Below are 24,686 nucleotides of genomic sequence, written 5' to 3'. Positions count from 1 at the left end.
TAGCCATCTTGTCCTCTCCTGAAACACCTAAAAGACTATCCAGCCCCACAGCAAAACACAACTAACAGTCCCGGGATTTCAGCAAGCTCCCACTCTTTCTCTTAATATTCCTTTTTTTTTTTTTTTTTTTTTTTGCCTGCTTTGAGCACTAGCCTGACATTTCTCTTTGTTCTCATGGGCATGTATCTAGCTCCCACCCACAGATCTCTTGACTGGCAAGCACAGGGCAGACTCCCAACATGATTCTTCCCCCACAGAGCTCGCAGTGTGTGCTGGGCTGTGGGTGGCAAAGGAGGAAAGAGCAGCCGTGGCAGCCCTAGAAATATCAATCTCCCTGGTGCAATTATCCGGGGCCTCAGAACTCAGAACGAGTCTTAAGCAACGTTGGGACACAGCCAGCCTTGCCTTACTGCACACAGGCTGAGGCAGGAGCTCTGTGGGAGGCATGGCGAGAGTGAGGTGGAAAGATGAGCCAGCAGCTATGATACAAAAGAGAACTTTCTGCCACAAGAGACAAAGATTTCATTTTCAAAAGTTCTAAACTACATTTTTACTTTCATTTCACAGTGAGTGTGATTGAATTATAAAGCGTTCTGTGTTTGTATTTTCTTTCCTTTCTTGATATGTTGTGCATTATGTTATATCTACTAAGGTATGTTGTCTTATATTTTAAATTTTTAATAATATTTACTCATAATGATAATCTGCTTGGTATTCTGATTGAATATGGCAAAGACATCTTCCTTGAAGGAAAAAAGGTCACGGTAAATGGAGAAGAAACAATCAAGCATCTATTTTTCTAAGGAAGGTGTTCATATAGCTACGGAGCTTTAGGGAGGGAAACCAAAGAGTCTCCATTGGTCCGTTGGTTCTCCCCTACTTCTCATCAAAGCCTCTGCAGTGATCGTCTATCTCTGACCATTGGGAAATATCATAAAACCTGAAGTTTTCTGCATTTATATCTGTTTTAAGCACGGGTATTGAACAAAACACAGTTTCCCATAGTTGAAAGTATCTGAAAAGGAGTTCGTGTTTATCGTAGATTTACACCTGTCAAGAACCTCACGACTTTATTTCTGCACTGTGGACTAGAGTAGGAAACTTCCTCAAATGTTCTTGGCCAGTTCTGCTCTGGACAATGTAATACTGATATTCAGTTTGTGTGATGCCAAAGTTAATCATTTTTCCAGAAGAAATACGTGAAGAAATACCATTTTATGAAGCCTATTATACCGAAATCAAGTGCTTTCCCAGGTCTTTGAAAATGCAGACTGTTTAAATCTGCAAAGAAATCCAATATGGAGACTTAATACCATAACTCAATCTGGGTTTGTGATTTTCCTATAGGTACCACTCAACTGCCAGATGCCTCGCCTAAAACCACCGCATCACCCTCGGCATCACTAACAACTCCAAAAAGCATCTCGCACGTTCAGGGTATGATTTTTGTATATCTGAATGGAAACGTATTCTACTTCGCTGTTCTTTATGACATAAACACCATCTATCTTGATTTTCAAAACATAGCTCTTGCAAAGTGAGGGAAAATTTTGCCTTTGTAACATCATAACTATAAATCACGGATATTTCCTTAAATGGGGGAAGAGGGAAGGTTGTATAGATTGACATATTTATCAAAGGTGACTTGTTTGTTTTCTCTCTCAAAATATCAGACACTGCGGATGGGAAGGTCACAGCCTCTCCATTAACCCATTACTCCGGTGAGTAGCATATGTATCTCCATTCATGGAAATAGGCATGCAGAATTTATAAGTGAGAACCGTGAAGGGACAGGGTTATAGACAGTCTTTTCTCTACTTTACTTAGCCCGTAGTTCCATTATAACCCAAACTGCAGCCTGCTTTAAAAATCCCCCATAAATCTGATCTTAATTATATATCCTGGCCATTTTCTTCCTTTCTTTTCTATTTTTCTTTTTCACTCTTGTCCTAGTGGTAAGCAATTACCAGAAAAAAAAAAACAAATAATGACTTGACGGAACTGTATTCAGCTAAGACAAAATCACCACACATAAATTTTCTCCAGATCGTCATGCCATATGCCTTCAACATATCCATCTTCACTTGCCAATTAAATATTCTTAAAGCAATTAAATTACATAACAATTTTTTCACCTTGATGGAATTTTATTATATTGATGGTAGTTAATTTTATTTTAACTTGAACATACATAGGCAATATAACACCTTAGAGGTGTGGTAAGTATGAATAGATTATTTTGATTGTTCCCTTAGTAATTAACATTAAGGTGAATGTATGCAAAGCTGAAATGACAAATGATTATCTTTGGTTTCAGTAAAACCATTTCATTACATAAGGTATCCCAGAAAGAACTGACCCATTGATTTGTGAAATTTTCATTTTGAGGAGGAAACAACGTCACTCAAGATCTATTTTCAAGTACGCTTTCATATTGACTTGATAGTGAAATGTAAGCTACCCTACTGAAGAATTATAATATTATTGCCCCTTAATAAATAGGCAAGAAGAACAGGAGTGGATGGGAAGATCTGACTAACTCTCCCCTCCCCCTCCCTGCTCCTTTGCTGTAACCACTAACCTTTTACTCTCGCACACGACTATCACTGAAAACTCAAAACCCCTCTTATTAGCCAAAACAGGAAAGCCTTCCATGAATTCACAACAACAAACAAACCCCTTGCAAACATATGCACGTGGGCACATACCCAACTCTTTTTACTGACATTGTTAGACTTTCTAAAATGCTATCCAATACATCAGCTGTTCTTTCACCCATTTTCTAGCTTTAAGGCAGCATGTTGCCAAGAAACTTGCAAGTTTCAGCCTTTGGACTAGAACTACCCAAGTCAGCTGCATTTTGTTTTTAAGTAACATCATTATAAAAGACAAAAAAGTATAATGAATGAGAGTGGTTTAACTCTAATCTAGAGAACTCTTGTCTCTGGTCTCCTCTCTCCTTAAGCGCCCAGCTTCCAGGAAGATGGGACGCCATCTCCTCGAGGTTTGGAAGTTTGGTTAAGAAAGGCTACAAGAGTGACATCAAGTGGATATGTCAGAAATGACACGCAGAGCCAATCTGTGAATCAGATTAATTATTGCCTGAATTATACTAGTGTTAAGACAGGATGTTGTTTAAAGAAAGAAGCATGCATGTTTTGTCCAGCATGGTCTGTTTGTATGGAATCAGCATCACTCCAGCTGACAATGTCTCCAATACTTTTCAGATGTTATTTTGCCTGTGATCATCGCGCTGATTGTCATAACACTCTTGGTATTTACTCTAGTGGGTTTGTATCGGATGTGCTGGAAGAGAGAACCAGGCAAGTGATGACCTTTAGTTTTGCTTCATTTTGTTTCCCCAAAAGTAAAATGGGTGTTTGCTTAGTGCAACCTTGAACTTAAAACTGTCAAAAGGAGAAGAGTTTTAGTGACGATATCATGTCGCCTGATCAGAAAGAACAGGGAGAAGTTCTCTGTATACTGCTCAAAGTAAGAAGTGAAGATTAAGATCTGGTAGTAGAATATAGATCCATTCAAGCTAATGAAATGTCCTCAACTGTGGGGACAGCCACAGGTGTGTACTCTGAAGATGATGTGCAATAGAATGTGTCTGGGTCATCGAGTAAGCAGAGGTGTATGAAAGTTTAGTTTAGAAGGACGTAATCTCAAGAATTATACTTTGGAACCTATTTCCCTCCTTGAAGGCTCAACTTCTTTCCAACACAGGTTTCTTCTGTGGTGGCGTTGTGTGGCTTATCATTTCTTTACATAAGCTTTCTATTGTATTAAATTAATATTTTAGAGTAGATGGTTTATAAAGATAAGACATTCTCTCATGTTCTTCATCTAGAGTCCACCATCATCAATTCTCTGTCATCATAATCATCTTAGCTTGATGGGTTTCCCCTCTGTATGCTGTGAATATGTTTTATTACCTTTGGTTAATAAAGAAGCTGTTTTGACCAGTGGCTTAGCAGACTGATTATACTTCAACAAGCACAGAATAAAAATCTACTGCTATATAGCAGGCATAATGCAAGAGGAGCTGTATGTGGCCTATGGTAGGACAGTTATTGCTGGGCTCACAGGCAATACAGGCATAGAGCAAAGTACAATTTCGATAATAACCACAAACCTGTTAATCCAATTTGTAGAATAAAAAATTAAAGGTATAATCTGTTCTGTTTAACAAAGTGGTATGTTATCCAAAAGTACAACTGTCGGCTGAATCTTATGGAGTAAGTTGCAAATGTGTTCTAAAAGCTAAGTAGTGGGCAAGCTTCACGTTCCGGGAAAATGACAAGAATGGATAACCGTATGAAAACCTGGATTTTTTTTTTTTTTTGGTTTTTCGAGACAGGGTTTCTCTGTGGTTTTGGAGCCTGTCCTGGAACTAGCTCTTGTAGACCAGGCTGGTCTCGAACTCACAAAGATCCACCTGCCTCTGCCTCCCGGGTGCTGGAATTAAAGGCGTGTGCCACCACCGCCCGGCTGAAAACCTGAATTTCATAACACATCCAGGGCAGGTGTCTGGAACTGGCTGATGGATTGGAGTTTGGTCAGTGGTTTAGCAGAGAGCAAAGCCAGGTGGGAAATCTGAACAGAGATATATAGAGAGAGCAGGTGGAGTCAACGAGACGGCATGTAGTTGCTGAAGGAAAAAGACACCAGACTTACCGGTAGGCTGCAACCTTGTGGTGATACACAGATTAATAGAAATGGGTTGGCTTAAGATGTAAGAGTTAGTTAATAAGAAGCCTGAGCTAACAGGCCAAACAGTGTTGTATATAGTTTCTGTGTTATTATTCGGGTCTGGGCAGCGAGGAAACAAATGTGCAGTCTCCGCTTACATTAGTTTAGAACAGTACAGTTGTCTCATCCAATCAGCCGATGTTAATGCATTATTCTAAACAAAACTCTCTAGTCATGGTCCTTCCTTCTATATTTAGTTGTTCTCCTAGTCCCAGAATGGTGCTGTCTTCTGAGTGGATGCTTTGCCGGCACCTCCCTCTACTTGCTTAGCTCGGTTATTCCCTCTATCGTGAAATCCAGTCCATTAGCCAATTCCAGACACCTGCCCTGGATAGGTTATGAAATTCAGGTTTTATATGTTTATCCATTCTTGTCATTTTTCTGGAATGTCAGGCCAGCCCACCACTTGGCTTTTAGAACACAGTTGCAACTTAGTCCATAAGATTCAGCCAGCATCTGTACCTTTTGATAACATACCACTTCGTTAAACAGAACAGGTTATACCTTTAATTTTTACTCTACAAATCAGATTAACAGCTTCATGATAATTTTACTTTGCTCTGTGCCTGTATTCCCTGTGAGCCCAGCAATAACTGTCCTACCATAGACCACATACTGCTCCTTTTGCATTTTGCCTGATATATATGGCAGTAGACTTTTATTCTACGCTTGTTGAGGTAAAATTTTAAAATGGCCTGTGAAGCAAATCTTCCCTTTATTTTCATTCTAACTATTTCACTAACACAATTCTACCTAAGCCTCTTAAGATTTTAAGAAGGTAAAAGGTACTTATTTTTATATGGCTTATAAGCTACATGGTTACCTTCTTACCCCAGGGCGCTAATGAATGCGGTTTAGGCCACTGACTGCGCATCTCATAGACGCTTGGAGCAGATCATGACAGCCAAAGGAGAAGTTAGCAGACCAAAACAGAGGCATTCATTTGCTCTCTGGGTGGGAAATGAAAAAAAGAAAAGGAAAAGAAAACAATGCGCTTTCCTGTAGGAGTGAGAGAGTGAATCTATGTCTGAAAAACATTTTCTTATCCAGTTTCCAAAGAGGAAATAGGACTTGCATAAACCAGCTCCCCCCACACACCCGTTTTTAAGCCACCAGCCCTATTTCTATGGGAATACAGCCATCACAGTATCACAGTTGAAGCTGGGGGTGGTCAGTCTATGAGATGGATAAAGACTAATATATTAAATGCACTTATAAAAATACCGCATACTGAAAAAGAATTGTTTAACTGGAAAACTCTGAAAATGTGCGAGGCTAAAAGTGACATTTTCTATTAAAACTGACTCTAATGGGATAATGTGTGGAAGTTATATAACCAGCCAGGTCTATTTGCTTACTGTTAGCTTTGTTTCCACACAGAATTTCCAGCATTGTTGTCTTTAAGTTAGACCATTAAACACCTGCAGTTAATCACCAAGTATGTCGGGGGAGACTTCATTACCTTCACAGTATTAATAAGCCCGCTCTGCCCTCTGGAAGGCAACATGAAGCAGAAGTTGGAAATGAAGCTCATCTGAGCAATGTTTGCCATAGATTGAACTTTCATACATGATCAGGCATGGGATATATGCAGAAAGTTTCCTGGCAGGCATCTATCCGTTAATTAACCCATTGTTATCATACTCTACGCAAAAATGCTAAAACATGCATTCAAATAGGACCAGCTTACTCTAAATGGGGGGGGGGGGTTCTATGAACATCACAGGCAACATTGCATTTAGCACTTATGGTAATAAGAACATACTGCTGGACGTTTAATAGATAAAGATAGAGAAAGACATGTCTGATAGAGAAAGAAATGGTTAGATATCAGCAAGCTGCATGGGGTACAATGGGTTAATCTTAGGTAACTAGAGATTGAGTTGGATGACTTGGGTTGGGCAACAGAAATAGAAGCTGCCTAAATGTTAATGATATCAAAGGTCTTCATGAAAATAATAATACTCAAAGGCAGACGAGACATACTCAAGAGGCCCATCCCAAAGATGGCCACAGGAGCCAAATGGAATGGAATATAATCAGAGCAAAGCAAATGAGTGGAACATATTAACATTTGCTTCAGGGAGGCCATGACCCTACAATAGGAAACAATCTCACAGTGAACCCAAGGAGTGTCTATCAGACACTTGGGAACCTTGCTGCCTCTGTGGCACTTCAAAGGCTTGTCTTGGGAGTGACATTGTGGTACAACCCAAAAGAAAGGATATCTCCCTCTCACCTGCCATAACTATAGTGATTTGTCTCCCAAGAAAGAGCAGTGCATAAAGAAAAATAGAAAAGTTTATTCTCTGGCTGTCAAGGGCAACCAATCCTTTGAGAAGTTTCTGAGAGATAGCAAAGATATGGAAGTTTCTAGTGTCCACATGATAGACAATCCTAGATGGTGCATTCTCAAAGTAATGTGATGTTATACGTAAAAATTAAACCAGAACCAAATTCCTTGTAGTTTATTTAAAGGTTGAGTGTTAACTGTGCCTGAGTGAATGTCTATGAGTAGACAGGAAAAGTAAAACTGGTTTTAGAGAGAGTTTAGGCAGAAAGAGGCCCTGATGTCACATTTAATAACCATCTTCTCTTCTAGGAGCTCCAGAAAACGGGAATGATCAGTAAGTTGGCCTGCGTCGCTGTTTTTTCCCACAGATCATTCAATTCTGTCATTTACATATAGAAGAATTTTTAACTAATACTCACATTTTATGTATTGTTTTATTTTTAAATTGTTTTTATTGAGCTATATATTTTTCTCTGCTCCCCTCCCTTCCTCTCCTCACCCCTTCTACCTGTTTTCATGGTCCCCATGCTCCCTATTTACTCAGGAGATCTTGTCTATTTCTACTTCTGATGTAGATTACATTCATGTATGTCTCCCTTAGGGTCCTCATTGTTGTCTTGGTTCTCCGGGATTGTGAATTGTAGGCTGGTTTTTCTTTCCTTTATGTCTAAAAGCAACTTATAAGTGAGTACATATGATATTTATCTTTCTTCGTCTAGGTTATCTCACTCAATATGATGTTTTCTAGATCTATCCATTTGTCCACAAATTTCAAAGTGTCGTATTTTTCTGCTGGACAGTACTCCATTGTGTAAATATACTACATTATCCTTATCCATTGTTCAGTAGCGGGGCATTTAGGTTGTTTCCAGGTTATGGTTATGACAAATAATGCTACTATATATAGTTGAGCACATGTCCTTGTAGTATTATTGAGCATCATATGGGTAATAATGAAAAGTGGTATTGTTGGGTCTTAAGGTAAGTTGTTTCCTAATTTTCTGAGAAATCACCATACTGATATCCAAGTGGCTGTACCAGTTTGCACTCCCACCAGGAATGCTGGAGTGCTCTCTTTTCCCCACATTCTTTCCAGCATAAGTTGTCATCAGTGTTTTTGATCTTGGTTATTCTTTCTTACAAGTGTAAGATGGAATCTCAGAGTTGTTTGGATTTGCATTTCTCTGATGACTAAGGATGTTGAACATTTCCTTAAGTGTCTTTCAGCCATTTTAGATTCTCCTGTTGAGAGTTTTCTGTTTAGGTCTGTACCGCATTTTTTATTAGACTTATTTGTTCTTTTGATGACCATTTCTTTAGTTCTTTGTATATTTTAGACATCAGCCCTCTGTCCGATGGGGGGTTTGGTAAAGATCCTTACTCATTCTCTAGGCTGCCTTTTTGTCTTGTTGACCATGTCCTTTGCTTTGGGACATAGACGTTCAGTATTGAGATTTCCTCTTGGATTTTCCCTATAACTAATATGAATGTCCTTCTTTGTCTCTTTTGATTGATTTTAGTTTGAAGTCTATTTTGTTAGATATTAGGATAGCTATACCAGCTTTTTTTCTTATGTCCATTTGATTGGAAATTTTTTTCCCAACCCTTTACTCTAAGGTGATATATCTTTGAGGTTGGGGTGTGTTTCTTGTATGCAGCAGAAGGATGGATTCTGCTTTTGTGTCCAATCTGTAAACCTGTGTCTTTTTATAGGTCAGTTGAGTCCATTTAAATTAAGGGATATTATTAATCAGTGATTGCTAGTTCCTGTTATTTCAGTTTTCATCGTTGGTGATGTTCTTTTGTATGTTTTCCCCTTCTTTGGGATTTACTGCTGTAAGATCATCTATTATCCTTGTTTTTGTGGATGTAGCTAACTTCCTTGGTTTGGAGTTTTCCTTCCTGTACTTTGTGTATGGCTGGGTTTGTGGTTAGGCATTGGTTAAATCTGGTTCTGTCATGAAATACCTTGTTTTGTCCATCTATGGTGATTGAAAGTTTTGCTGGGTATAGTAGTCTGGGCTGTCATCCATTGGTATCTTAGTGTCTGCATAACACTTGACCAGGACCTTCTGGCTTTCATTGTTTCCATGGAAAAGTTAGATATAACTTTGATAGATCTGCCTTTCTACATTACTTGGCCTTTTTCCTTTGCAACTCTTAATAGTATGTTTTCTTTTTAAAAAAAAATAATGTAAGGAAGCTACCATACATGGGATTTGGTTGTTTGTCAGAGCTATTTAAAGACAAATAAAAGATAAGTTTGCTTTTAAATACAGACAAAGTATAAGAAAGAAGAAAAAATATGAAGAAAAGATTTGGTAAAAGATGAATATAACAAAACAAAATATACAAATGACATAGCATTTTAAGATAATTTTCCTGATGAAATGTGCAACACGTTCACCACAGCTAAGGAAAGCAGTGCCTGTTCTTCATGCTGTTTCTGACGAGCTTTGCCTGGGCACAATGTTGTTCTACTTTGATTGGCAAAGCAAGCAGAACAGCTGGTAGTAACACAGGCAGCTATTTCATGCACGGCTTTAGTAAGCCAGGAGGCACTGTGTTTGTGCTGAAAATCAAGAAAGTCATTACATTCTCTTTATTTACCTGAATATGTACCCTTCATTCATAGTGATATTTTTTATTTCACTAAATTGTTACTGTTATAGGAATAATGACTCTTGGAGACCTATCCTCTTACTTCCAAATGGAGGCTCTCAGGATATCTAAGGGAAGCAGCTAGGTTTTGGAACTGGAATCTGGGAAACAATATGGGAAAGTCTCTTTAAAAGAGTCGGTTCAGATACTACGATCTTCTGATCTAATAAAAATGAATGTCCCTGGGCCTCACTATTCAATCAGAAAGTTCATCAATGTTTCTGTGTCTTCTACCTCATAACTCAGAGCTGGAGACACAGGACATTTAGGCATTCATCTCCATGATCCAGGTGATGTTTATCTAAACTTATAACTGACTGTCACCAGTGTGACAGTGATGGAATCGGCCATTGCGCTTCAAAAACTACCGGAAAAGGCTGCACAGTACGCTTGTATTTGTAGTGAAGGAACGTGGAGTTTGTCATAGAGTCTTATAAAAAAAAGTAGTCTTTGCCTGTACCTTTTCTTCACCCTGGGCCACATCCGCTTCCTTGTGCAGACACACTGCACTTGACCTTGGTGCTAACTCAAGTGTCTCTGTATCAAACAGGCCTCAGTCCGATAAAGAGAGTGTGAAGCTGCTCACTGTTAAAACAATCTCTCATGAGTCTGGTAAGTTTCCATTTGGTGAAAAAACAGGTGGTTAGAAAGCAATCTGACTCCAGCATTGGGCTTTAGTCCATGAAAAACAGCCCCAAGCAGAACTTGAAAAATAGTTCCGCCGTAGCTCTCAGTAAATGCAAATTCCTGCTACGGAGAGGATATGATTCCTAAGATGTCATTTTCATAAACTGGAGTCTTGGGCCTTGCGTTACTGGGGTTGCTTTTGGTAGAAGTAGAGACATGTCCTAATGAATGAGGGGGGAGTAGTGTTAGACTTTCATTATTCTGCAGAAATGGCCCAAAGACCAGAAAGTTTAACAGGGTTTTCAAAAGTTCTATTGATGTTTTGCTTTATTTTGGGCAAGGAGTGAGTGTGTGTGTGTGTGTGTGTGTGTGTGTGTGTGTGTGTGTGTGTGCGCGTGTGTGTGTGTGTAGTCATATGGAGTTATGATTTTCTAGTTAAAATATAAACAATGGTCTACATTATTTCACACAATCTCAACTAACTTTCCCAAGAAGCACAAAATAAATTTTCCTATTGATATAATCATCATTTGTGCTTTTAATTCCCTATCCGTATTTGACTCAATTTGAAATATAAAATTCTCACACAGTGCAGATGTGATTTGTTTTAGATGTGTTTGTGTCCAGATCAATAACAAATAATATGCAAGCTTGCTTTGAAAAATTAACAGTTATTTTCCCTTGGTTCAAATAGACTGGTAGCTAAAGCATGGATATCACCAAACAGAGAAATTAAAAACAACTTCTAAGTTTTACAAAGTAATCCATAGAGCTCTAATTTAAATATCAGGTTACATGGTTCCAGGATCATGTGTTATGTCCAAAGTACACTAGAGTGAACAGCTAGGTAATAAACATTTATAGTAGTTTAAAAAATTCACAAAACAACAGGCTCTAAGTAGTGTCCAAAACAAAAAGCAAGGTATCAAAAGTTTAATGTTGTTTGAGTATCAGGCAGGATGCACCAAGCAAAATAAAGTATCGTAGAAAATCACAGGACTGGAAAAGCCAGGGCCCCCAACACAGCACAGATAGACTTTAATCCTCTCTCTTCTTTTCCTTTCTCTCCTCACTGGAGAAGGAACCAAGAGCCATACTAAGCAAGTGCTCTCCCTTTGATAATATTCTCCGTCCACCATTTTTCTTTTAAGGGAATGCTGGTTTTTATTCTTGCATCTCTAATATTCTTTGGTGTGTTTCTTTTATGTCCACTCTATTTTCTCTCTCAGGAGTAACCTCATCTAATGAAGCAAAACAACAAACTCATCCAGAGAGTAATATAAATCCATGTCTAGGATTTTCTTGGCTACTCACCAGCAATGACTATGTAGCCAAGTTTATTCTACTGCACAAAAGAAGGGAGTGAGAAATTGAGTAAGCGACCTGCATGTGCGTTAGTTAGCACGTGAGAGAGCCTGAACACAATAACACCACTGATCATGAGAAATTCTCAAGAATCTGCCTGTGTCTGGCCAGGAAACATCACAAAGATTCTCTGTGCTGTCCTGCCCTTCTTTAAGAGTTTGAACAAGTGCACTACAGTCTCCTCGACTCTGGAGATGTGGGATGAGGTATTGCGTGGGATCTCCAAGTGATAGCTGCAAGGAGCTGGCTATAATAAAGACCACTTGATGTTAGGATCATAGGTTTCTCAAGACAATTCCCCCACTCAAAAAACAAACAAATAACAACAAACCCTGAAACCTTATTGAGTTCTGTTTGCAAACTGCACAGCAGATTTGGCTCTCTCAGAATAGTACTTGCAACAAGTGAAGCTGATGATGTAGATAGATGATCCTCAACCTTACAAGTTTCCCTTTCCTTCCTACAGGAGTTTGTTAAGATCCATGTTTAAAGAAGTAATATTATCTTAGGCCTTTTAAGAGTTTGTCTCTGATACTTTCCTTCCTTCCCAGTTGGATTTGGGAACCATACTGCTTTCAAAATTACCCCAAAGGCCAATCCAGCTGATTACCACTGGAAAATGTCTGAATGAGATAGAAACTGGTGGTTCAGAATCAATTTTAATAACCTAGAACTAAGAAGCTAAGCATAATGACCTTCAAATGGTCCTTAGACTACAGAATTTTGATTAAAGTCTATTGTTAACAAGACTTGGTGACTTCATTATTCCAATCAAATGTCTTCTCAGAGCCCTTCAAACTTATTCAAATATATCTTCTTTATAAAATCTTTCTCACCACCCTTGTAAGAAATTTAATTTTTTAAATTATTTTGCATTTGTCCCAAGACCAATGCTAAAACCATTCCTAAAATATAACTAGAATAGAGCCTGAAATGACAGAGTTTAATATAATTTCACAAGTTTATCTTTCACAAGTAATAACCTTAAAATACTTAAATGAAAAAATGCATCTGATAAGAAAACATTAGCATGCCCCAAATCATAATTGAAGATTGCTACAGCTGACATTATTTACTTCAAAGTCTAAATCACACAGTGGTAATTAATATGCATAAATGGGAATACAACGAAATTGGAATCTCAGCAGCCATACATGGTTTGGGGTACAGTCATGTCTCACTATAGAATCTCAGGACTTTTATCTCAAAACGAATTATGTCATAAGAGAAAACAATAAACAAATGTTTATTTGAATAAGGAATAAGCAATAAAGAAAGGAAAAGGAAAAAATAAACGTTAAAACCTCATATTTTCAAGAAAAGTTCTAGTGCATGCTAAAATTATTTTTTGTTTGTTTACAGACAGTACAGGGGCTGTGATTAAATGTCTTGTCATTTTCCCAATGTTAAAAGTTTCCTCTCCCCAAATCCTCTTCCTCTACTTTGGTCACCACATTATCCTGTGGTTCCAGGGGCAGAAAGCCCTTCTGGTGGGAAAGGCAGAGCATGGGAGCAGGGGCAGGAAGATGACCACGTTTTCATGCACACCCAGAAAACAATGACAGGGAAAGGATAGTATGGAATGGCTCTAAACTCTCAAAGCACACCCCCAGTGACATACTCCCCCAAGCAAGGCTCCCCCTCACTGAAGTTCCAAAACAGTGAACCAGGTGGAGACCAAGTGTTCAAATACAGCCTGTGGGGGACATTTCTGATTCAAATCATTACATATGAATATCATTATTAAAATAACTGTTACCAAAACCATTATGGTGCCAAGTTTTTCTCATATTGTCTGTTTCTGATTGGACAGAACTTAAGGTATTAGAAACTGTAATGAATTCTCAATATAATGTCCTTTATGTGATTTCTGTCACATAGAAGAAGTTAAATGAAAATGTATCTTGTTTACTTCTTATTCTTCTATTTCATAGCCATGGGCCTCAGGTAAGTGGTGTGTCTTTGGCAAACTAAAGAGATGCAAGCAGAAGCTTGTAGTATGATTGGTGCTGCAAGGAATGTCACCCTGTGCTCAGCAGTTCCTCCAGCACAGGACCTCTGTGCACATCACAACTGCAAAGAGTCCTGAGTCTGTCTCCTGGCTCTCTGATACTATTTATGACTCCCACACCTGTGAGAGTAACTGGTGACACGTACGTTGGCACCGGAAGACAGCTGTGCTAAGCACGGACAGATAAACGCTAGAGTAAAATGATGACATGTATCCTAACAGCTGGAGCATCTTACCCACAATGCTTCTATAAGATGATGATGGGCGCTGATACTTGGTATTCCCTGAAGGATGCAGGATGCAAACCACAAATTCAGTACCATGTAAAAAGTGCTTGGGGACTCTCATCTTCCCACCATCCGGGTTCATCCTTTAACCTTTCTATCCAATAGCAGACTATCACTGACATTGAGGGATATCACCTATATGCTTCCCTTACTGTCACTAAAGCATTCCCATTGGCTTATAAATCGTTTCCCTAAAGCTCCCACTGAATTATTTAAATAGAAGGACCCAAGAATACCTTCCTGATAAAATGGCACTTTAAGTATGTAGTGTGGATTTGCCTAGGAAAAAGCCATAAAGGGAGAGTCTATAATGACCCATCTGGCATCTCCCCTGAGACGTCTCCTAGTCCACACCCTCACCCCCAGGGAGTGAGCTAGCATGGATCCTTTAGGGTGAAAATATAAGATGGCCAAAGAAAGCTCATAAATCTTGGTAAATAATTTCCAGATAATACCAAGAGGCAAACTGTGACTTTAATGACAATCTTGCAGAAAAAAAAATTGAACTTTCCTTGAAAAAAAATGAAAATCCAGGAAACTATTTTCATCTTTCATCTCTCTGAGCACATAGATCAAACCTCTCCTCTGTTCTCAGGTGAGCGCTCTGCACAGGGGAAAACCAAGAACTGACAGCTGATGGATCCTCCCTATACCTGGGCAATAAATATGTGAGTTCCCTAATCCCATTCACAGAAACACCCATTAATATTTGCTTCCGTAGCCTGCTATACCTCAGATTATTTTATAGACTTTTAAACTCTGAGCATTTAATGGTTGCTGTCAATGAAAGCATCATTGACTGTTTGTCTAAAAACAGACTGTAAGAAAAGCTATCAGAAAAACAACTGCTGTCTTGACTCTAGAACATTCTTCCAGTGGTCCTTCCCACTGCCTAAAAAATGACACAGCTCCCATGTTTCCTTGTGAGTAGAATCCTCCTGCATCTGGGATAGGCAACGTTCATAGGGTAGTGGCAACTCACAGGACATGGGGACAATACATACAGACCGGTAGCTTACTGCATATAGTTTATTGCAAGGAGTGACAGCAAACAGAAGCTACATGGGATTTAAGATGTACCTTCCTGCCATAGGCTGGCTCAGAGCTGGTAGTCCAGCTCCACCAAAAACCCCAACCACCTTCCTGGCCTAAGGACACATCCAGAGGCACTTCCTCTCTAGATCCATGAAACATGGCTATGTGCATCAAACTATTCAAACTGAGTGACCAGAAATGCAGTCTTAGTTAAAGTCCTTCAAGCTGTCATTGCACTATGGAAGCTTGCCTAACCCAGGTGTAGGAGGCCTGTATTCACAAGGGAGCATCACCCAAATGAAGGAAGAGGAAACTGTAGCAATCCTTAGGCACATGGGGAAGGCTAAAGGCAGGGAGAGATGCAGGGTGTGTGTGTGGGGGGGGGGGATTATCCAACTCCCATTTAGCAGTAGGCCGCAACCCTACACAAAGAGCTATAGGCGACTAAGGAATACTGAGAGCCAAAGAAAATCTTCTCCAGGGAAGAGCACATCCATCGGTTATGCAATACCAAGCAGTCATCCCTGAAGGCATACATATAAGAAACTCTGTATAGACTGAGTCAATTGTATTTACATCTTCAGTGATACATATATACATATATTCATTTAATAACAATTAATGAAAAAAGAAGCCATGGGTTTGAATAAAGAAAGGAAGGGTTTATATGGAAGATTTGGAAGGAAAAGGAAGAGGGCAATGATGATATTATTTGATAATATTTAGAAATGGAAGAAATATTTTTTAAAAAATCCAGTCTGGAGAGACGGCTTGGTGTGTAAAGTGCTTCCTGAACTAGTGTCAGGATGTCACTGTGGATTCCAGGACCTATGTGAATGTGTGATGAGTGTGGCAATCCACTTATAATCTTAGCTCTTAGCAGTGGAAAGAGACTTCCCCAGAAGCAAGCAAGCTAACTAGCCACACTAGACAAATAGGTAAATTGAGTTCAAGTGAGAAACCCTCCCTCAGTATACTAGGATGATCAAGACAGACACCATCAACCTTTGGCCTCCACATGTGCTCGTGTACATGCCTACATGCCTGGACAGATATAGCCACACCATACATAACACATACCTATCATACATGTGAAGAATATATATACCTGAGCTATGATTTCTTGTCTTTGGATTTGCAAAGCTACACAATTCTTGTTTCTCTTCTGCATAATTTTGGGATTGCATAACCATATTCAGAAGACTAAAGATCAGAAAGGTGTGGGAAGAAACAAGTTTGACATCTGCCAATTGTACCATCTATTGGTGTTACCTTTTCTTCAACATACATATTTCTGTCACTGTGCTTAGAATGTAATAACCAGTGAGTAATTTCTGGGTTGTCAACTCAAAATCAGATATCAACACAGAGATTCAGAATGAATTGGAATGAGTTCGTTAGAATTAAGGAAGGAGCAAAGAAGTTTCCGAATCTGTATGCAACAGAAAACAATCATTCAAATTCAAATCTGTCACCTCAAATGAACATTCTAGGTACATTTAGTGTTTCCTGTTTCATCTAGTGACCATCCACTTTTTTCAGGTAATTATATTTAATGTGAATTAGCAGGGCAGGCAGGAAGTCCAAAAGACTTTTGAGCTGTGATCTTTGACTTCTGCAAAGTATTATTGACTGGAAGAATAAAATCTTACATGAGAAATAAAAAACAATTACAGAAAGATGCTGGCTCATCCACTCACCTGCTATGTTTATAACAATAGGAGGGTTGATAGGGGTCTAGAAAATAGTTCCCTTACTCTACATATTTAGTGTCATATTGAGGGATGTATTAGTCGGGGTGCTCTAGAGGAACAGACTCTATAAACAAATATATACTAAAAGGAGACTTGTTCAGCTAGCACACACAGTGTGGGCTGGCTAGTCCAACAAGAGCTGCCTTCATGTTGGAGAGACTGAGAAGCCAGTAGTAGCTCAGTCCCTGAGGATGAAGGCCTCTGCAGTGCTGCTCTGGCCTGGAGGCTTCCTGGAGAGCCGATCTTCTGCACTTTTGATGCCTGAAGAAGCAGGGCTCTGATATCAATGAAGGGATGCATCCGTGGCGGCAGCAGCTGAGTAAGGCAAATAGGCAAAAAGCATGTCTCCCTTAGCCTCCCTTTTATTTGTCCTGCCACTGGAAGGTGGGACCCTAATTTGGAGTGGCTCTTTCCATTTCAAAGAAAAGAAAAATCCTCATAGGTATTCCTACAGGTTTATCTCTTATTTACTTGATTCCAGATCCCATTGAGCTGATAACCAAGATAACCACCACATCAAGCCTTAATACTTATTTTGGCTTCAACTTTTCCTCTATAGTTCAATTTGATAACAGTTGTGAGAACAAAGATGATTTTATTCTCAAAATAGTTGGCACCATACTCAAAAACAGCTATTTGAATTTTTGTAATTGACTTAAAAAATCTTGTGTTTAGCCAGGCAGTGGTGGCTCACACTTTTAACCCCAGCACTAAGAGGCAGAGACAGATGGATCTCTGTGAGTTCAAGCCCAGCCTGGTCTACAGGATAAATTCCAGGGCAACCAGGGTTACAGAGAGAAATCCTGTCTTGAAAAACCAAAGGAAAAAAAAAAGTCTTGTGTTTACATCTGAATGCCACTGTAATCAAAGAACCAGAGCTGTGTGACGCGCCATCATGAGCATTTTTGGCAACTGTAAATGTATCCTGTTCTTGTTCACTGAGTCTGTTCTCATACAAGGAGAGGCAAAGGTGGCATGACTACAGGACATAATTTATTGTCACACAGAACTCCTGCTAAGGCCAGAATCTTTACTGGTATATGGATTTCATCGCCATTTTTTTATTCAAGTAGGTCATGTACTTTGACCATACACATCCCCTATATCTATCCCTTTCTCTTCCTCCTTCTCTCCTCTTCCTTCCTTCCCCCAGACAGCCTCATTTTTGCTTTTAATATTATCCATATAAAATCTAAGGTCCACAGAACAGGAACAGGTGTACGCATTGTCTTTCTGATTCTGGCTTATTTCACTTAATATGTTGGTCCCCATTTGCATCCACCTTCTTGTTCCCTACCCAGTACATCTCATCTCCCTTCTGCTCTCACATGTGCTCAACCATCTGGGCTGTTCTGGAGAGACATCAAGGATGTCCTCAACTACAACTCCTTCTACATCATAAAGCTTAGCATAGACTTCGGATACCACTCCCAGGACTTGGAAGCCATGGGCCTGGGGATTTTGCTGTGGAGTGCGTGTCTAGCTTGTGCAAGGCTCAGGGTTCAGTGCCTAGCACTGTTTAAGAGTAAACAAGATGTGCCAATTGATTGACTGTGGACAGGGAAAAATAGAAACAGTACTGCTGATGCCACCCACACCTCCAGCCTGTGTGCTTGGATGAATCAAAGCAATAACAGTGAAGATGGAGATTATAGAATGAGGGCCAGTGTGGGGAAGCTAACCATTCTCTACTCAGAATGTTCATATTGAATATTCATGTGACCACAGTGTATGGCATAAATTTAAGGAAGTCACTAACCCTTCTTGCCTAGACCAGTCTTCCTCCCCACCTCCGAGTTCTCCACTTCCTTAGAGCTGAGCTTTTGTTGTTCTTTCCACAGGTTTAGTCTTCAGCTTCCAAGATCCAAGGGTGGAGAGGACAGAGTCCCAAGGAACCAATGCCAGCTCACAGTCTCCTCACCAGTCTGCACCAGCTGCCCGTCTCAGCAAAGGATGGACATACTACAACCCGACAGAAACATAAAGTCTTCTAGATAGCTCCTGTCTGAGACATAGAAAATCAAATGACTCTAGTTTTCAGGGACGTTTCTAGGAGGAACTTCTGTGAGCAGTGACCCCTCAGCCCAGACAAGTGGGCTCCCGGGAGACAAGTCATAGCTGAGTTTAGAGTTTCCAGGGCTTACAGCCTTGATCCATGGAGACCTGCCTGTATTCTTTGTGTTCTCATATTAGTTAGTGTTAGTATTTATTGTTTCCCACTATGTTAATGCAGGGAGATTTTGCAAGTGTGATGTCAAATGTTAAGTAGAAATCATACCATGTTCCTCTGTACAGACAGGTATGTTATTCATGTTTTCATGTGTTACTTTTAATAAGTGATGGTGTACTCAGCACATTAAACATTACATCATGACTACAGTGTGGCACTGGCATTGTATTACCATAATTTTGACTAGTTGGCTCGATTTCTAGAATATGAATTTGAATTAGAGTATGAGAAAAAACAAACATCTGTTGTAAAAACCTGTAAAAAAAAATCAGAGGACCAAAGTATCAGCCAACAGTAAAGGAAAAGACATTGTCATGTCTTTGGTTTTTCTCATATGTAATTCATATCACGTGACAAGAATACCAAGAAGGTAGCAGGGTTAGATTTCTTTAATGGATCCATTTGACTGATACTACCTCTGTGGTGTGTTTATTTATTTACTTTTAGAGTAGCCCACGTTGAGCAAGCAATCATTACTAAAACTCCAATGTCTAGAAAATCAACATCCCATCAATACTTAATTGGGATGTTATGTTCAACATGTCACCTTCCCAAAAAGCCTATAAAAATATAGAACTGCCCCCATTAAGAGCAGACTTTGTTGTTGGAACCTAATGGATCAACCTTCACCACTTTTTTTTTTAAACACAAGAGATCAAAATATTAAGTTCACTGAAGTTCTGAGCAAAGTTTCAGCACTAACAAGCTGCAACTGGTTGTTCTTTTGAACAGCTGTAATTTCTTTAGCTGAACTCAATGAAAATTTGTCCTACTGATCTGAGGGAAGGTTGGGTGAAGATGGAAAGACATATTTTACAGCACCGTGATGATTTTCTTTTACTGAAATATACATGGAATCTTTCAGTTTTAGGGTTTTAGAACCATCCTGATATTTGAGCTGCTCTAATCAAAGATATCAAGCAAGCATAAATACGAGTCTCATGGGTATCTCTTTACTTTTCTGTGAGAAGGGAAGAGAAATGAGGGGGGATTGAGGGCGGAGGATAAGTATCTGCGCTGCATGTGTTTTCACATTGGAGCTACTTTCTAGGTTCAAAAAGTCTAAAGCATGAGACAGTGGTGGAAGCACCCCCAGCAGGGGGCATATGTCTTTATTCCAGATTGTTCCAATGAGCTCCTCAGCTAAAGCCTTGGGAAACAGATGCCTTGTGAAGAAACAAACTCTTCTACTTCCACATTAATGTCTTTGCTCTAACTTTCATAACATTGTTAGTATAACTTCATCATTCTAGAATAATAACTGATCATAAGGGAATAGCTCTAACCTAACAACCAAAGTGTCAAATCTTTATTAAAGGTCAAACTGATAACAGAGAATTTCTGGACATACTCAGGCAATTCTGTAGCAACAGCCTCCAAAGTAAACTCAACTCTATATTTTTATAAACCAACTCAATGTTGGAAAGGAAAAAAGTCAATAATATCATCACTGAATTTTTTAGAAATAGATACTATATTGATTTATTTTAATACCAAACATTATTATGAAGTTTTAATAAGGACATACAGTTCAGAGCTCATTTAGATCAAACGTAAGGCCTTTTGTGTATTTGTGCTACCTGATAATATGAATATAAATCTATCAACGAGCCAAACACCAACAAGAGTTAAACAACTGGTGTTGTGAGAACACGTGGGTGCTACTGACTAACACACCTGCTATTACTAATGGCAAAGCAAAACTTCTATATCCCCCCTTGTCCAACTAATACATGATGTTACGTATGGCTGATACATCTCTTACCTTCCTGTCATAGATATTGAAGTCTGTGAGAATCAGCTTATGACATCATCTGATCTTCAGTGATGGACATGTTCATTTTTTCTGACTTTGTTCTGATAAGCTCTACTTGTCACAAGATTTTATAGCTGATGAGCACTGAGTACAGCTCAATGGTAGAACCCTTGCCTAGCATGCTTGAAACCCTGGGTTTGATGCCCAGAATAAATACAGACAGATAAACAGATAGGTGATAGAGAGATAGATATAGATGGATAGGTAAATGAGATAGATAGATAGATAGATAGATAGATAGATAGATAGATAGATAGATAGATAGATAGATAGATGATAGATAGATGATAGATAGATAGATGATAGATAGATAGATAGATAGATAGATAGATAGATAGATAGATAGATGATAGATGATAAATAATTATTAATATGATAGAAGATAGATTTTTAAAAGTTGTAGTTTGAATGCCAAGCATAATTTCACATGTCAGTAGTGCCAGGGCTTGAGAGGCTGATTCCAAGGCTATGACAAATGCTGGAGGAACACACACACATATACACATACAGAGTTGTATTCTGAGTGGTCATAGAGTTTTCTCTATCACCATCTCCCATTCTCTACCTATCTCAGGTTGAAAAGGATAGGAATGTGCCTACATTGAACGTGTCCAGACTGTTTTATATTGTCTTTGTTTCCTGAATACACAGCATGGCATCTATTTATACATTTATGTCACTTTAAGTATTGTAGTATTATTATCTGAGAATGATTTAAAGTACATGAGCAGCATTTTATATGCAAATATGTCATCATTTTATACAAGAAACCTGAGTATCCACAGGTTTTTTTCCTCCTGGGATACCCTCAGGGATTATAAAATCAATTATTTGTAAATATGATATCAAGAGTCTGTTATGGTCTGAGTCAGTGATTGTGCTGTGTTTATAACCAATACCCTAGATGAGTCAACTTTTAAAGAAAAAATGTGACAATTGAGGAGGTTCCAGTCCATGATGGAGTGACAGATATAACAGCTCTCATGGTTGGGAGAAAAAAAGAAAGAACCCAGAATTACCCTCAAGGGCACGAACCCAAAGGCTATGGTATCTCCCATTAGGCCCTACCTACTAAAGATTCCACCATCTCCCAAAGCTGCAAATTGGAGACCATGCCTATAATAGGTGAGGGATTGTGGAATACTGACAATACACACTGTATTTGGGCTAATAAAGAGGATATCCACCACACGAGGAATTATCCCTCTGATATGTACCCTGAACTAAGAATCTGAGATGGAGTATCCACAAAATTATTCCTTAAAACTTCCCCCATGAGCAAGATACGGTCTATGATCATAAAACCTGGGGCACTTGATATTTTGGGGTCCCATGGGCATGAGCACACTTATTTTCTGTTCTGGCATACATTTTTAAAGGAAAAAAAGTATTTTTGATAGTCCATGGAAAGATATTCAATAGTACATTCCTGGACTTGAAATTAAAAAAAAAATTGTATCAAAGCAACCGTCACCAACAATAATTTTAAAGTTGCCAAGGGCTGTTTAACATTTAAAAATGAGTAAGAAGCCATAGATATATTAAATCATGGTTTGCTTGTTTTAAAGAAATAAAATTCTACCAAAGTAATAATGAGAAATATTGATAGCTATCACCAAGTCCAGTACTATGAGCCAAGCTTGTGCTAAAAATGTCCCAGCTGATTTCATGTTAGAAGTATCTTTATCAAGAGATGCACAAGTAAACTCAGAAATTTAGGAACCACCCGGAAGATTGTGCAACCAAAAAAAAAAAAAAAAAGGAAGCCTCAGCCTGTGGCTAATGCACTGTTGTTGTTACTCTATGGCTAAAGGCTTCGATTTTCCTAACCACACAAAGCAGGGAAAGGATGATGCTCCTGGTTGTGATTTTTAAAAATGGGAAGTAGACATACCATTCCTCTACTAACATGTAAAAAACTAAACAATCATCTCAGAAGACACACTCTGGCTAGCACTGAGCTAACATACGTAGGCACAGGAGAAACCACAAAGGTGCACCTGGAGGGCCTGATGTTAGTTCAGTCCAAACTGGCTACACACAGGAGAATCCTTAACCAAAGTGTGCTCATCGTTCTGAGTTGAATAGAAATACACACAAGGAAGGGAGCTGACATGGCTAGAATTGGTGGGATGCAGAAGCAGATAAGAACTCACACAGAAAAGAGCCTTCCAAAATCTACATGCAGGAAATGATATCTGTTAACCTCTCAACCTCTCAACACAAAGAAAACACAATGAGGCCAGGAGAAAAAGTACTAAGAAAAAAGTGGGGGACGCATGGTGTGTGTTCATAGGTATCACATACAGTCCAGATATGATCAGGGTCGATAAACGACGCCTGACAATCTTTGGGCACCACCTTAATGATCCTGATATTCACAGATAGCAGAGGTGCTAGAATACTGCAGAGTGAGGATGTCTCCAGATAACCCCTAACACAGTGTACAAGCAAGGCTTGCAGGAAATATGCCAATCCCCTGAACATTTAGCAGACTTCTTGAATTCTGACAATCTTTATAAAGGCAACAAAAATAAAACACAAAAATGCAACAATGTAAATTTCAGGTGTCTTCATGCCCAATTTCAGATATCATCGGGTTATGGAAAAATACTCAATAATACATTCCTGGACATGAAATAAAAAATTCTACCAAAATAAAGGTCATCAATAATAATTTGAAAGCTGCTAAGGACTGTTTAACATTTAAAAATAAGTTAACTAGACATAAATATTTTAAAGTGTTTTGTAATAAAATGAAATTTTTGTCAAAGTAATAATAAGAAATATTGACAGTTATCACTACGCCCAGAGGTATGAGCCAAGCTTGCATTGTGCTAAAAATGCTACAACTAATATCATGTTAGAAGCAATATATATATATATATATATATATATATATATATATATATATATGATATATATATATATATGATATATTTATGTGTGTGTGCCCAAGGAAATAAATGAACTGTAATTATTATTAAAATTAGTCAATAAAGTAGATTCATAGTTAAAAAAAAACAAGGATGGACATTTTATAGCTAATTAGATAAGGTCAGTTAACAACCAACCAGGGAAAGGTGCTTAAAAAGAGAAAAGAAAAAAGCAATAGATAAATAATCCTCATGAACATAAATGGCAATGCTTTTAACTAAATATTGGTAAACCAAATACAGCACATTTTAAAAGTTTCTGGCAATGATATTAATCCCAGAGATCCAAGTGTTTATGCCTCAAAAATCAATCATTATAATTTAGCCTATTAAGAAAATAAAGGAGAAAATGTGCTTTTTCTCAGTAGACCAAAAGGAGCATCTGAAAATTTTCAATATTCATTTATGATACAGTATTTTATCAAATCACATTGTTAAGAATCATCATAAAAGGAAAAGCTCATTTACAAGAAACCTTAGACAAATGTTTAAACGTCTAAATTATTTCCCCTTAAATTAGAAAAATAAAAGGATGCTCACTTTTGATGTGGGAGTGTCATATATCAATCTTTTGATTTCATTGGTTAAGTAATAAACAAAGTGCTTGGGATCATAGCTTAGAACATAGGTGGGTGGAGTAAACAGAATAGACTGCTGGGAGGAAGAGGAAGTGAGCTCAGAGACGTCATGCTCCCCTCTCCTGGATAGACTGACAGCTCTGCTCTCTGGAGAGAGACGCCATCCTCTCCTCTCCTGGACAGACACACGCGATGAAGCTCTGACCCAGGATGGACATAGGCTAGAATCTTCCCGGTAAGGCACCTCAGTGCTACACATTATTAGAAATGGGCTAGTCCAGGTGCGAGAGTTAGCTGAGAAGAGGCTAGATATGATGGGCCAAGCAGTGTTTAAAAGA

General features: G+C 38.7%; 1 protein-coding gene and 1 long non-coding RNA gene across 3 annotated transcripts in view; one reads left to right on the top strand and one right to left on the bottom strand.

Moving 5' to 3' along the window:
- The window catches only part of Emcn (endomucin), an 80,812-nt gene extending 61,502 nt beyond the window's left edge, over positions 1-19,310 (top strand). Inside the window, exons 7-13 of one of the 2 annotated variants that reach the window (XM_075981267.1) lie at positions 1,348-1,437; positions 1,674-1,721; positions 3,228-3,323; positions 7,358-7,382; positions 10,260-10,321; positions 14,595-14,667; positions 18,630-19,310. In XM_075981267.1, coding sequence (XP_075837382.1) covers positions 1,348-1,437; positions 1,674-1,721; positions 3,228-3,323; positions 7,358-7,382; positions 10,260-10,321; positions 14,595-14,629 — 356 coding nt within the window. In that variant the 3' untranslated portion in view covers positions 14,630-14,667; positions 18,630-19,310. The remainder of the gene's footprint in view (positions 1-1,347; positions 1,438-1,673; positions 1,722-3,227; positions 3,324-7,357; positions 7,383-10,259; positions 10,322-14,594; positions 14,668-18,629) is intronic. The other variant, XM_075981268.1, reaches the window with a different exon arrangement.
- LOC142854876 (uncharacterized) overlaps positions 1-24,686 on the bottom strand; it is a 172,387-nt gene that overhangs the window by 24,091 nt on the left and 123,610 nt on the right. The gene's annotated exons all lie outside the window — the stretch shown is intronic.

Source organism: Microtus pennsylvanicus, chromosome 7 (assembly GCF_037038515.1).
Source record: "Microtus pennsylvanicus isolate mMicPen1 chromosome 7, mMicPen1.hap1, whole genome shotgun sequence".
In the NCBI taxonomy this organism is placed as follows: Eukaryota; Metazoa; Chordata; class Mammalia; order Rodentia; family Cricetidae; genus Microtus; species Microtus pennsylvanicus.
The sequence above is the reverse complement of the archived record's forward strand: the minus strand, read 5'-3'. Positions and strand labels throughout refer to the sequence as shown.